The sequence below is a fragment of the Pithys albifrons genome, chromosome 1 (genome assembly GCF_047495875.1).
Source record: "Pithys albifrons albifrons isolate INPA30051 chromosome 1, PitAlb_v1, whole genome shotgun sequence".
NCBI classification, from domain to species: domain Eukaryota; kingdom Metazoa; phylum Chordata; class Aves; order Passeriformes; family Thamnophilidae; genus Pithys; species Pithys albifrons.
This window is the reverse complement of record NC_092458.1, coordinates 10,572,472-10,588,115: the sequence shown is the minus strand read 5'-3', so window position 1 is coordinate 10,588,115 and position 15,644 is coordinate 10,572,472. Positions and strand designations below refer to the sequence as shown.

General features: G+C 42.6%; 1 protein-coding gene across 6 annotated transcripts in view; it reads right to left on the bottom strand.

Moving 5' to 3' along the window:
- GPM6B (glycoprotein M6B) overlaps positions 1-15,644 on the bottom strand; it is a 116,188-nt gene that overhangs the window by 11,406 nt on the left and 89,138 nt on the right. For 3 of the 6 annotated variants that reach the window (XM_071560062.1, XM_071560147.1, XM_071559970.1), the window contains exon 2: positions 2,288-2,474. The exons of 1 other annotated variant lie outside the window; for it this stretch is intronic. In XM_071560062.1, coding sequence (XP_071416163.1) covers positions 2,288-2,474 — 187 coding nt within the window. Of the gene's footprint in view, positions 1-2,287; positions 2,475-13,017; positions 13,138-15,644 lie in introns of all 6 variants that reach the window. 2 more of the 6 variants (XM_071559877.1, XM_071559805.1) reach the window with 1 other exon arrangement.

Genomic DNA, 15,644 nt, shown 5'->3' with positions numbered 1-15,644 from the left:
AGAGGTTAATTTTATACATCCATGCTACCAGTTTTCTGGGGATAAATATATTTTCCTCAGATTTTTTTTCCCAATTATTGCCACTCTTCACTAAGTAGCTGCTAGCACAGACCTCCAAAGAGCATATGCATGTTTTAGCCTAAAGAAAATTCATGACTACCATTTATATAAATGTTATCCTTGTATAAAAATAGAATATTGCTCATTAAAAATTTTATGTGGGAAGTGTTATGTTTGTTTTCCAAACTGATTAAAAATAACATGATAAATCTGTTGCACCTGTGCTGTAAAGCATGAAAAAATTAATTCATGATTTAAGAGAGTATAGAAGAATTCACTTCAGCATCATTAATAGTATAGGAGAGACTCAATGCATGCTACCAGAAATTAGTCATAGGAAAACCAGCTAAAAATTGTCTTTTTCAAAGTGTGCCTTACTAACATATTTTTATTTATTTTACGTCTCTGTAGCCTTACATTATTTGCTGCTTTCTAACACCTCTTCTCCCTTGCTACCTCCTTGACTCCACAGAACCTGAGCCCTGAACTGCTTTGGTAGGAATTATGCATTCCCCCAGCTGCTGATGCTGATTTGAAAAGAAACGTTGTCAACAATTCTCCAAAATGTAAAACTTGCTCCCTGTTACTGCTGCTTTTGCAATTTCCTCTATTTTGATCAAAACAAGACTGATAGAAGCACAGAGTGTTTACTGAAGAACAGCTGCCTACAGTTTCTGTAGTTTATCCACTAAATGTGGATAACTGCAGGGTCCTTGTGGCTCATGCACTGGAGCTGGGGGCACAGTGCCCAGCTACAGCCACAGACAGAGTGTGGGCAGTGCTGGGATGGGGGACCCCAGCAGGGAGCAGTCCCAGAGCAGGTGTGGGCACAGAGGGTCCTATGGAGGAGGGAAGCCCCAAAATGGTGCTGTGAGACTGATGCCAGTGATAGGAGGGCATGTAGCAAACTGGCAGGTCTATGCCTGCAAGCATATAAAGGGAGTCAGTGACAACTAAAATTAGAAAGACAATAGGAAGAATAAAGTGTGCTGCCTTGGACCCTGATATCAAGGTCTTCAGATATCACTCTAAAAGCTGGGTCTTTGGGGCAGGTAAGCAGCACACATGAGCCTTGCTTGCTGCCCGTGCACCCCTGCATGCACCATGCCCACAGTGCTCACCACAGGGGCCCCTCTCACAGACACACATGGCACAGTGGTGGGGCTGAGTGCTGAGCACAGGCCCCCGGTGTGGCACTCCAGGCCTTCCTCTGGCCTCATGGAGAAGCCTTGGGAACATCAAAGACTCAAATACTTCACCAGTGGTTATGTCCAAAGGCTGTATTTGCAGGTCTTTCCAGCCTTTTCTCTCTTTTTCTCATATACCAGTCCAGCTTGTTCTGAGGGGGGATGGACAGAACCATGCTTCTCCGTTATTCCCATCATCCCTTCCAACTTTATGTCATCAAGAAACACTAAACCTACTCTCAGATTAAAATTGTTACCTCTTGTCACAACAGTCCCAGGTAAAAAGTCCCTCTCCAGCTTTCTTGTTGGCCCCTTTAGGTATTGGAAGGCTACTATAAGGTCTCCCTGGAGCCTTCTCTTTTCCAGGGTGAACAGCCCCAACTCTCTCAGTGTGTCTTCACAGGAGAGGTGCCCCAGCCCTCTCATCATCTTTGTGGCCCTCCTCTGGACTCACACCAACAGGTCCATGTCTTTTCTGCGCTGAGGACCCCTGCACTGGACACAACACTGGCTTTCTGGGCTGTGAGTCCACGTTGCCAGCTCATGTTCAGTTTTTCACCCACGAGCACTCCCAAGTCCTTCTTGACAGGGCTGCTCTCAAATCTCTTCATCTGACAGTGTGTATTGACACTGGGCATTGCCTGCCATGTGCAGCAACTTGCACTTGGCCTTGGTGAACATCATGAGGTCCACACAGTCCCACTTCTCAAGGCTTTCAAGGTCTCTCTGGATGGCATCCCTTGTCTCAGGTGAACAAACTGCACCACTCAGCTTGCTGTCAACTGCAAACCTGCTGAGGGTGCACTCAACTCCACTGCTTACAATACTAATGAAGATATTAAATAGTACTGGTCCCAATGTAAACAGGTTTAGCAGGATACACCTTTGGTTCTTTGTATGTGAACACCAATAAACTACTGAGTGCTGTTAGAAAAACAAGCAACCTAATACTCGGGGATGGAGGCTGAAGTTTGAATCCATCTCTACTCACTTAGCATGAGAGTTTTATGATGAATAATGGAAATGGGAGGCATACTTACACTTCACTCAGCAAAGCATGATCACTGGCAGTCGTGGAGAAGTGCTGCTCGAGGATAGACACGGTTCCCGTGAGTGCCACGTGGCCACAGCCACAAAACAACGCTACCCCCGAGAAGCAGAGAATGGTTGCCACGAGCGAAGCATATGGCACTCCTCCTAGGCACTTAATGCAACATTCAAAGCAACCTAAGCAGAAGAGAGAAAGCAAAAGAAATGTCATGAGCAAAAATCAAATTATGAGGAAAAGAATATTTGTCCTCCACTTGGCAAAAGCCACAGGGATTAAAAGGCCCAGGCATTGACATGCTAAGCAAAAATCTATAGATGGTACAAGACAGCATCACCCTCTAAAGCAGTGACCTACAGATCTGTTGGTATGGACTCTAAGCCCAGAAAGTGGGCTGAGTGCTCCTGTCTTTACAGAATCAAGAGAAGGTCGATGAGACAGCCTATGAAATGGAAAAAGCAAAAAAATCACTGTCTAAAGTGATCTACTGTGATTCAGCTGCTCATACAGAGCTCACCATGTTTCAGCATCACTAACAGCAGGAGCACCAGCTATCCTGGCAATGTTCTGGGAGCCAGAGAAGCAAATGCTCAAGACAATGAAGCCTTTTGGAAAAGATACTTTGCACTGAGGTCTGAAAAACTTAACTACTCTACACTCTCAAATGACTCACAAGTTATCTTTTTGTATAAATCCATATAAGGTTATAGGGATACAGGTACTTTAACAACAGAAAAATTAAATAGGAACCAAAGAATAACAGTTTTTTATCAAGAGCAGTTGTATGAAACTGTATTACACAGATGATACATTTCCAGCTTTATAGGATACACTGGATTTACAGTGATCTCTGAATTCAGTTTGCAGTAGCATAATCAACTGAAATGCATTATTTAAGCAGTCTGAGTTAACAGAACACTCCCCTCAGAACTGCTGTTTGTACGAACACTGTAATAAGAAGGTTGCAGTGAATTGCCAGGTCCTTCCAACTGTGTGGCCTGAAAACCCATCTGCTTACAAAGCTGGGGAACGTAAATCAGAAACAAGCACAGCTTTTAACAGCGCTATAATGGTAATGGCAATCCATACCAATTCATTACTTCAGGGTGATGGCATTAAGCTGTCTCCATTAATGTGCATTTCATACAACTGCACAAAACACAAGCCATTAAGACAACGCTTAATGGAGCGACCAGCACTGCACGTTGCAGGAACAGCCCACTGCTGCTGTGGCAAGGTGCTGCATGGACAGAGCATCTGGAGGCAAGGAAACAGCTGGCAAACCAGTACATCACATCTTCCCACCCCCAAAATTCCTCAAGTCTCCAGCCACCACACGAGGCACGTTTATTTTAATCCGCTTCCCTTTCCCACTAATGAATGAGTTCCAGAGCAGGCACTTCCATGAAGCACTTCCAGGAGTAATACACATCCAATAATTGAAAGCTTTCCCATTTGATAAGTGAGAAACTCTTCTTTTAGAGAGTCACTAGCAAGTGCTCCAGTCAGGCTTAAGCAGTTATCACCACAGAAATGACTTACTAAACACTACTTCACTAACTGCAGACAAGACTTAGTTGTACAGAAACAAGCCTGGGAAGCTTTTATAGTCTATCCCACAGCTGGAGTCCATTCAGTCGTAACTATCTTCATGACAAAAATACTGCCGAATGAACAAACACTGCAGCTCAGCAGGGATGGGACAAACAAAATCCAGTTGAATACTATCAGAGGAAATCATCTCTGGGTTTCAGTTTATCAGAAAGGTCCAGAGCTGAGTTCAGACACCAGACCTTGCAGAGCAATCCTTTGCTTTGGGGAATCTGCCTGAGTGCAGCTCACAAGCCACACACAACAGCAGTCATACACGTGAGGCTGGCTCGCCTCCACGGCATCTGCTTCTGGGTCAGGCCCAAGCCTCCCAGAGTTAATCCAAGAAATGCTTGCACCTGGTGAAGGATTAGCCATGAAGGATTATCCAAGACTAACCACGCTCTGACCCAGCAGACAATGCGCAACACACATGTGGCCACAGCCCAGCACAAGACAAACTGCCTTTTGGGCTGCACTCCTAAAGCATAAGGTGACCAAATGCCAGGTCATTGCTCAGTGTGGAGGAGATTGATCACCTAAATCATGCTGATCCCACAGACTGCTTTGCAGAAGGATCCCATCAAAGACAGGAAATAAAGCCAGCTGGAAGCAAAACCAAGGGACTGACAAGATCCAAAAGAAAAGCTGCTGGTTTCAGATAATGGGAGCAGCTTGCATGACAAAACTAAAAACTGGTGTGTAGACCCAGGACTGATGTTTAACACCCCTAACTAGGTATTGTCCTCCCAGTACCCCACACCACACAGCCAGCTTTCCAGGCCACTGGCAAAACATTTGCCCTGGGGAGTTTGTTGGAAACCTTACCCAAACACATGACAGTATCTGCCACTAATCCACAGACCCTTGAACACAAGCCAATAGTGGCAGACCCTCTCTCACCTCACAGCGACTGGCAGCTGCACAGAGCATCTTTCTGGCCATATTCTTTGTCTTCCTCTACAGTCCAAGTAAAAAGGCATCACAGTATTTGGGCGGCCCTCATTTTAGCAGAGCAGACCATGGCTAAGGGACACCCCAAGAGGTGCCTAAAGCAATCACATTATTTTGAGCAAGTCAGAGAAAACTGCTCAATTGTGGAACTGCAGAAACTACTCACCTTCACCCCAAGACTAAAGCAGGAAACAGAGGGACTTCAGTACCCCTGGAAATGACACACAGACAGTTTGCAAGTGCATGAAGCATCCCAAACCAGGACGTTTTCAAAAGACAGCATCCATCCGTACATAGTCATTCCGCACCCAAACTGACAGCAGAGCTACACAGCCTTCTGACACAGGGTAACTTAGTGTGGGACAAAACCTCACCACAGTGCTGGGGCTGCCAGACCTTCCCCTGGATCCCACTGTGAACAGTCTGTATGAGCAGATTAAATCCATGCCTAGCCTGAGCAATATAGCCAATTTTATAATTTTAACATAAGCCTAAAGCAGTATTGCCAAGAGCAGCTTTCAAAATCAGCTAAAATCTGAAGCTCATCACGAACTAAGGTACACTTACCAAGCTTCCTTAACAAGCACTGAGGCAAATGAGAGGATTTCAAAAAACATTTCCAGGAAACATGCTTTATGATCTCTCTCTGTAACCCCAAGTCAGCAACTATCTTCCTACAATACAACTGGAAACCCATGATGTTTGCCAAGTTCATGATCACACAACAACTTGCTAATGCACTGATGACAACTGTAGGCTGAAGGCCTGTGAATTCTAGCTGACATAAATAAGTAGTATTAAAGTAAGTTTAGTTCCAATTTTCTGCTACTTTTTTCCTTTCCATAAGGCCAAAATGCTGAACTTTTCAGCTGTATGTCCACTTCCAATGAAACAGTGTAAAATGATTTGAATATGAAACTGTACAGCACAAACACACATCACTGCATCTCCCCTTTCAATGGCCATTTTGTGCAAGGCATCACTAGAACCTTTTGTGCAACTCAGCAGAATAAAAACATTTTTTGTCCTCAGGCTGGTGAGCAGCAGTTGCCATGGAGGCAGGTTAATAACAGCCCAATGATTTGCCCAGAGCTGCCTGTGATCTTGGCTACAGATTTAACGCACTCTCAGAAGGAGGCCAGCTAAAACAAAGACTGAGATTATTCTCTAGGGAATGAATGCTATTAAACACAGACACACACAAATATTCTTGCTAAAGGACAAAAATAAAGAGAAGAGAAAGAAACAGGAACCGGCTATTCTTTTAATCTCCTGGAAGCTATCAGTCACAGGAAATTGGTAAAGGATGAACCTACATATGTACATAAACCAGCAATTCGTTGCTCAATGTATGAAGAACAATTATACAATCCACTCAACAGTGTGTAGGATATCGCATATATGCAGGGGCTTAGTCATTGAATTTCCCATGCCAAATGGTGATTGCCACTAAAACTTCTTTGCTACTTTAAGTACAGCTTTAAGATTTATCCTCAGAACAGCAAGGTAATAGAGAATTAATGGAAAGAGGTCTTAAAATGAAAAACAAAAAGAGCCAGCTCTCATACTGTAATCCTAATAAGGTCAAATCTGTTATTTGGAAATGCAATGGGATCAGGTAGCTTTCCTGAGTATTCCTGAGTATTGCCCTAGGAAGTTCACACACCTGTTCTTGAAACCTAGACTTGAAAAGCTGAGGCAGATTTTCACAGAACCGTCCCTCAAAGCATAGCATGGAAAACATGATATAGAGGAAGAGTGTCCACGCCTCCTTGATGGAAAACCAGTCTGTCCCTTAATGTCCCAAACTCCTCTTAGGTTGAACTTGTGCCTCAGTGTATCTCAGGCACTAATCATTGAGCCCATAGTCCAGGTCACAGTGGAACAAAAAAACAAGGAAAAAAGAAAACCTGAAAGTAGGTCTGAAAAGCTCTCAGTTTGAGAGAGCTAAACCTTCAGGCTCCTGTGGCTGTTTTCTGTATTAGGTCCCACTCTCTTTTCCTTAGAATTTTAGTTTCTTCCCTTCTTATAAATCCATCTTGCTGTTCACAAAGATAAAGCAATGGGCACCATTTTTAACTCATCAAGTACTTCCTATAATTGAGTAATTCATTTTTATAAATCATGATGTGTTAGATGGCAGAAATTATGCACCATGTTCCACCACAGGACCACAATCTTTGTTGACTTCAGCACCACTACCAAGGGAGCACAGTGGGGGGACTTGTTTTAACAAAAAGAAGGATGCAAGCAATCCAAGGAAAGAAAAAGTATGAGATAACATTTTAAATGCAGCCATCACATATAAATCAGGCTCATTTTTTTACATCCACAGGAGTCTAACATTGGCAGCATCACTCCTAACTCACAAATAAATGTAAGAGAAGAACTCAGTACTTAACTTTCACCTCCTGCTTCCCCAGTGTTGAAGATTACCCAATACCAAGTGTGAATAATACGATCAGAGTCCTAAATCACCATGGATTTTTGTCAGAAAATTAACTTTATGTCAATGAAAGCAAATACCAATTTTACTGTCTGCCACCTACCTGTCTTTTTCACAAATTTCCATGCTGAATGGCTTATGCATTCTAGGATGTACATTTTCCTACCTTACAGCATGATTGACAGCTAAAGGAGAAGCAGTGAGGGATGTGGGAATACACTAATACCTCAGAAGCAAAATTAGAATTTACCACTTTCTTCTCTGTGTGAGACTAAGCCAGTACCTGGCAGTAAGATAACTTTACTTCTCATATCTGTCACGCACACCTGCAGCCAAGGGTCAGTGGTGACAATACAGCAAGATAAAACATTTAATCTTACAAGGGTAAGTTAAAACCATATGACAAATATCTCTCCACGCTTTAATAAGGGCACTAAAATAAAAAGGCTCTGTGTTAACTGACCTGGAAGCCTTTGTTGAAACTCTGTCTTTACCCATTCCTGTTCATCTTAAATTTTGCTGATTTAAAAAACGTGACACAAAGTAAAACATGCTGTTACTACTTATAAAAAATGCTCACTCACCACACTGTTGGATTAACATTAAACAGACTAAATAAATTATGAGCTCAAATAGATAAAATCCTTTTTTCTCTTGTACAAGCCTCTTAAAGGTCTTCCACAGAAAACTTCAAGTTCAGTATTTCCTAATTTTGCCATTTTTTCCTACCCGAATCATAAGTTGTGAAATTGACTTATACTGAAAATTAACTCATGAGAGCCATAAAACTTAATTCAAGTGCACTTTAGTCTCACCAGATTGATACTCTATCTCTCCGCTGCACTTGCATCCCCTTCTTCCAGTGTTGTTCTTCCTAGTCAGTACAGTACCTGTGATGGAGGAGACAGGACCCTTGGAGAACAGCTATCAGGGCTGTCACAAAGGAGCTAACCTGAATGTCAGCAAGACCACCTCTGTTATCCTTCACAGTGGCTAACACAAGATGCTTCATTCAAGTGAAAAGCAGTGAGATCTGGGGTAGTCTGATCCATCCAGTAAATCTCATCCCAATCTCTACTATTTAAGAGCTACTTGAAGAACAAATAGTTCCTTTCTGGAGGTTATCAGCATTAATTGCAACTTCTCCAGATACTCTTGTTAAGGATACAAGATACTTGGTTTCATCACTGTCATACAGCTAGTGCCCCACTTGGGAGAAGGTATTTATTCTACGTTAGCATTTAGATGCTTTCATATTTTTGCATAGCAGAAAACCAAAGTCCTTTCTCACACCCCCTGTGCTGAAAATCAACACAGAGAAAGTAGGAGAACTCGTGCACACTGAGAACAAGCACCTCACACCATGGAAAGCTCCATTAGCAGATGCCTTTTCAAATCCACCGAGCACCAAGTATCTCTGTGGTATTGTGTAAGTAACGAAAGTAAGTGGCTCCTGAATATGGCAGCAAAAATACAGTAAGCACAGGTTTAATATCAAGCACATTTTTGCTACCATGATTAACAAAAAACCCCACAAACAATCAAACAAACTCACCCAAACAAACCAAACAACCTTATAGAGGTTATCAATGTTCATCCACAGCAAAAGCTAAATTTTTCCTTTCACTAAGGAAAGCGTGATGTTCAAATTGGGGAAAATGCTGTTTTTATCACGGCAAGATTTGTTTCTTCTGGATGCTGTTAGATGATGCAGAGAAGACTCTAAGAACAGACAGCAGTAATCATAACCTTTTTTTCTTCATATCTCTTCTTTCCAAACCAGAACTCAGAGAAAAAATTTGCATTCACAGTGCAGAAACCAAACTGCTTTCATGTGAGGACAGATTATCTGAATGTTGTTTCTACAGGCCTTACCTAGTTTACCTTCTTCAAATTTAGTGAAATACACACACTCCCCACATGTATCATTCCCAGCCTCTGCCAGGCTCATTAAGCTCACAGGTGTTTTAAAATAATCTTTTTTTTCAGACAGTGAAATCTACAAAATAGGAATCACTACATCCACACTTTTGCAAGTGTCCATCCAGGTGCTTGCTCTGTGAGAGCAAGGAGTCAGACCTAGATGGGAAGAATGCCACTGCCCCATAAGACAGTGGGACAAGAGAATTACTCTTGGCCAGCTTTACTGCTCTTGCACAAAGGTCAGGAAGAACTTTGTTTATTTTAATTCCCATCTTCTCTGTTTTACTTTTGGCCTATGAAATGGAAACCACAGCAGAAGAAAAATACCTAATTTTACTTTGAAAAAGGCCTTACTTCAAACATGTTTCTATGGAAATTCTTGAGGAGGGATATTTTTCAGCTCTAGCTACTTCTGCAGAACAAAAAGTTAAGCTGGTGATTTAAAAAGAGACTTTTCACATAAGGGACAGATCAAGCATTATTGATAAAAGCTTTGGCATAATTCCTTGTGGAGACTTGTTCTAGTGTTTTATTATCCAAAATGACCCTTGAGACTTCAGCACAGCCTGAGCATGTGGAAGCACTCACAGACACACAGAGCTCAAAGTTCAAACACATTGCACTAGCAAGGGCAGATGCTGGTCCAAATTGTGGCTGTAACTCTCAGCTGACAGACCAACAACTCACTGCTCAATGTGCTTGAAGCCTCTCTTTCCTTTCTGCCCTTGCCCTCACTTCACCTATTTTTGTCTTCTTGGAGAAACACTCAGCAGGGCCAACACGCAAGAACTGCTGCTTCAGTAGGTGCCAGCCCAGGTGACAATTTTGGACAAACTCAAGGCAGAGAGATAAAAGAGATGAAGTGACGGGCAGACTGCCAAAGATATTCAAATGTCTGAAGGTCTAGACAAGCTCAGTGGAGGAAGTACAAAAGCACCTGGGCATTTCAGTCCCATGGGTGACTTCTGCAGTTCTGTGAAAATCTGTAAGGACATTTGGATTTCCTTGATTCAAACTGTAACTTGGCAGACATGATTTTTAAAGCTGACTTTTACTTTAATCAAAGGTGAGTATCTTACCTGGAAGACAGGAGTTGAGACTCTTAGCTCCACCTTTCTGCCAGCTGTAACTCACCTCACTCTCACCAGCCTTCAGCACTCAGCAGGAGAGCAAGACTTTTGCCATACTGGATTCAGCCACCGCTACCGACTGCTTCCCCAGTTGACTCCTCCCTAGCTACAAAGAAGCAAACAGAAACACAACCTCTCTCTCCCTAGAACAGATATCTAAAAAGTGTGTGTGTGTGTATTCCAGCCTGACAAATCTAAGATTCAAAAAGGTAAATTCTCAATTTAAGAGGTAACTGAAGATGCAAAGATCTCAGGCATTTACCCAACTATGGGTTTACACAACTATGGAACAAGAGGAACGGTAAGAAACATGAGCCATGACTGCCTAAGTCCTTTGCCCTGCAACAGCTTTCATGCAGATATTTCCTCAGCTGAGTCCTTACTACATTATTTCCAAAATTTAAGTTTGCTTTGGTAAGGGAGCAGGCTGTTTCAGAGAGATACTCCACATTCACATGCCCTTATGCTCTCACAAAGCAGATGAAACACCTCCCAGCATCTGGGGGAAGTAAATTCTGAAAAAAAGTAAAAAAGATTCCCATAAAGCAAACAACGCCCACCCAGCCTGGAAGACTGCCTACAGCTAAGCTCATGGTAAACAACTATTGCAAAGTTTCTTTTTCTAAAGAAAAAGATGCTACTTTGCTTCCTGGGAAAAAGTTGGTTTAGGAGTTTTGAAAGGCTCATTAAGCTTGCAGGTGTTCTGGGGATGTCTTGGCTCCAGCACTGCAGTGAATCTCCCACACTGACTCTTGCCTTGTTGCTCAAGTGCTGGATTCAAGCTTAAATTGGGGAAGGGAGATCATATTGTACGTGGAAACCCTGGGAGAAGAGGTGGATGCCCTGAGGACTGCCACAGAGGTGCTCTCATACTGATGTCTATTTGGACACTGGCAGAGGAGGCAATGGAGAAATACCTGTACTGCAGAGGCACCCAAGAAATAACGTGGCTTGTCAAAGGAACAGAGAGGTTATCTCAGAACAGCAGCCAATGCCCCCAGCAGTGGGGAGCTGCAGGCCTGTACTGAAGGAAAGCATGCTAGAGCAAGGACTTGTGTTGGGACTGAAGCGACATTTTCCCTCTGATCTCAGAGAAAGGAGCAAAGACCAGTATTTTCATAGTGATTAATCCATCTCTGGAAGGTTGGTTCTACTCAAGACCTGTTCAGAGTCACTTCATTGCTGCCTAAAAGCTTTTTAATTTCCTTCAGTGCAGCCATTTAAAGAACCTTCCCTTGAACTGGCATTTCTGGGCTTTGTTGAGTTTTTTTTACTCCATCAACAAGGACCCCTTTCATCTTCAACTCTTTCATGACAGCCACCACATTTACCTGCATGTTGGATCGGAAAGATTGCCAAGGCAGACTGAAAAGGGTTCAGTTGCCTAAACAAGGGTTTCTAGCACCATTTTAGGTGCCAGACTCCCAGCTGCTGTAACAGAAGGCTGTGCATCTCTGTGTCCTGGTTCATCTGTGCCAGCACATACGGACACGTCTCATCACTGGGGACAGCTGAAGGGGCACAAGAATGATAACCAGGCATCCAGCCTGCTCCTTCCATGTCCTCCACAGCCCAAGAAGGCAGCATTCATAATCTGTCGCTCTGTCCTGAAGCATTTCTTCCGTCTATAAAATATCCCATGTGCACTGATCTGAAGTTTGAGAATAAATATGGCAGCCCCAAGTCTGTCACCCAAATAATTTTTCATAAAATACGGTAAAAATTAATATTGATACTGGAGAAGCTGCTTGGCAACCTAAGTATTTTGGGGGAAAAAAGTCATTTGAAATACATAAACATTTGAATCCTAAAGAACAAAAGTGTGAGATGTAATGGACATGGGAAGGATGAGGGAGCAAGCTTTGGTGAATATTTCCCTGCAATTGCTATTAAAGTCTCTGGTGCGGAGGCAGACATCTCCAGCAAACAAGCTGTCAAGCAGGCTTCAGTCAATCAGCTCCATAAAGAGAAGAGGATTGCTGGATAGAGCTAGCTGCAAATGCTATCTCTGAGCATATATATCCCTTGCTGTGCTAACCCTCAGTCAGACTGGAATTTTCCAATGCAATCAATCATGGGCTTGATTTTAGGTGCCTTTCTGAGATGCTTTGATTCTTAGAATCAAGCTTCAGAAAAACAAAATAGGATCTTTTTGAGGTCTCAAGCCAGATATTGAAAGGACAGGCAAGTGGAACCACTAAGACATTTTTAAAGCCTCAGCTGAAATCCTCCTTTAGACTCTGATATAAGGACTTAGTACTTGGAGCAAGGGAAAAATGCAAATGAAACCATGGAATACTATCTAGGAAGCTCATTGTAGGAGATCAGTAAGTCAGATATGCTTTAGTGTCATTTCTGCATTAGTGGCTGATGAGTCTGATAGATTCATCTGCACAAACCCCCACACTATAATATCTCATCTATAAACAGTTTTGAAGCGATTGGGGCAACAGTTAAAAGGAAGCTGTCCCTCAGCACATATTATTGTCTTTCAAGCATTAACAATGAAATTTATATGTAGTCAAGTATTCATACGAAAGAAGTAGAGTCCTTAACAAACAAACCAAGAAAAACAGAAGAATGTTTATCTTAAATTGTTAGACTAGTGCAAAACATTAAGTTTATGCTACTACCATTTCTGAACTCTTCACTTCCCTCTTACCCAGCCCTTTTATTTACCTGGAATCCCCAAAGGACTAATATTGCCTCTCAATGCTGGCACATGATGGTACCGGTGTGGCCTTGAACTCCTGTACATCCAGTGGTACCTGCCAATTTCCATTTCTGGTCTGGTGATCACTGCCAATTTTAGGTGGTAAAAAGTCAGTGTCACCAGCAAGTTTTAGTTCAGTACTTTCAGTCATTTAACTTTTAAAAAAGAGCCCAAAAATACACTGTAGTTTCAGAACTGAAACAACAAGACCAAGAGAGGGATTAGGAGGGACGATCAACAGGGAAATGCTCACATAGGTGTTAAGAAAGGTTGAACAGCTAACACTCCACCTAGGGTTTGAGTTAAAAACACATAAGGAAGGACTCCCTATTCCTTACCCCCACCCACTCTCACATCTCTTTGTCCATGGCAAAAAGCTCTGCTCCAGAAGTAAAGGAAGGTGAAGTCATAGAAAACCGTACTACCTGTTTTTTAAAAATACTATGATTCTGCCAAAGAAAAAGCTTAGTGCTTTCTGTAAAGGTAGGGCAAACACAAAGGTTTGCTCCACTACTTATAGTTGGAAAAAAAAAAGTGTGGGCTTTATTTCACATGGGCTCTGCCCACATCCAAAAATCTGGACTGAGCGTGTTAAAACAGACTTTGAGGTTTATCCAGAACACAGTTATGCTTCTCTTCGTCTTTTCAGAGGACAGATGAAGAAGTCAGCAACGAGAGGCCCCATGCAGTAACACACCTCACCTTACCTCGCACACTCATTGCATACTCACTGGCACAGGGTTTCTGAGCTCCCTGAAAGAGGCCAGTGATAAAACAACATTAAACTACTTTTGGACCTACATGTCCCCCACTGGCACTGCTATGGCCTTGTCAAAGCTGTCAGGGTGAGACTGACAGATCTTTGTTTAAAATGTACCGGAATCCCCCTCAGCAGTGGCTAAACGAATAAGCAATCATCATCTCTGGCCAAATTGAATCCAATTCAGCAGTGTCTGGGCATGTGGAGAAAGTGAAGGTTATGATGACGAAAATGCCATCTACTCTAGACTACATTAGAGATGAGTTTCAGGGGGAGGGGGAGTAGAAATTTCATAAATTTCTAGCCTATGAGGGGCTTGGAAGGTCCTGGACCTGGGGACTTTCTCATGGGGTTTTGATGTTCATGCAATGAGGAGTTTGGCACAGGTAAACTTGCATATGAAGAGAAGAGGAAAAATTCTTGGTTTTGAATCCAATGTTGGATACAGAGATTTGAAACAGGAATTTGTTTGTCTTCTTAATTAGCAAAGTAACTCCCTATACTAAAGCAGTCTTTTGGGTTTGGGATGTAAACTTACTATCAGTGGCCCTCTCTAAAGCATACTCTGTGACTTGGTAATTCTCATTCTGCATCTCACACACAAACCAGTAAGCAGGTATCAGCTATTAAATCTGCCATAGAAGACATTATTCCATCTTGTATGGCTTAACCTTCCTTTTAGGAAAGAAAAATTCCACATCTTACAAACAAAAAAATTCAAAATGTGTTGGAAGCATTCTTCCAAAATGACAGTGCACACTCAGGATGATACAATCTCCTTCTGCTTACCAAGGAACAATCCTGCTTGTGAGATCACAAGGAATGCCATAAAAATTGGATTGGATACAAAATGAAAAATAACGGAAATCTTGGCTCATATTACATACCTCCTCTCCTCTGCCTCCCAAATGTCTGCCCCTGCTTTTTTTTGAAGTTTCTTACTGGACATTGGTAACAGATTCAGATATATAAATAAATAAATAAATCCAAGTGCAAAGAATTCATTGGCACTGCAGCAACATCTAAACCAAACCCATGATAGCAAGACCATTTTATCTTAACAGGTTTGAACCCACAGTTTGAGTTTTCTCCTGCAGTGGCTACAAAAAGCACCTCCTCAGAGCAGCAGATCAGGCAGCTGCCATTTTCCCTTAGCCTGGGGGCACACTGGTGAAATCACCTGTCTGCTGTGGTATAAACATCAAACCTTGAAACACACAGACAGCATGTAAACTTTGTAGCATCGTTTCTGTAAATGAAAATATTCTATGGAGTAGGGTTCTTTTTAATTAGAAATTTCTGGTTTTCAGTAACAGGGCTCCTTTGATTAGGAGGCAGTTCAGACTCCACAGGGAATCTCATTTTTTCCACTGCTCTGCAAAGAGCAGCTTCGCAATGGCTGTTTGGTAGCTCTCACTGCATGCCTGGCATGACCTCTGAAGCTGAAGGGTCTCTCTTGATGACTTTTCTGGGACCCACCCACTCCCACTCATGTAAAATCACCACCAGGTCAAAAGTCCCACAGGCTTCAGTGGTGTAACAGCTATTGCACACAGTCTGTATCGATTGGAATTTCACTCTGTACCCTGAACAGTCATGAAAGGAAACAGGTTTAAATGGTTTCTTTATCTGTTGCTTTTTGAGGAACTAACTGCACTAACTGCATTCCCTGGTTAGGCTGCAATAACCTCCACACCCAGCCAAGCTCCCTGCCTGGAGGCCTCCTGTCAGGACCAGGCTGCATCAACCCTGCACAGACAGCAGCAACAGAACTGACAACGTTTCCATGTCACACCACACAGGCACACGGATGGTGGCTGTGGTGTTCAATAT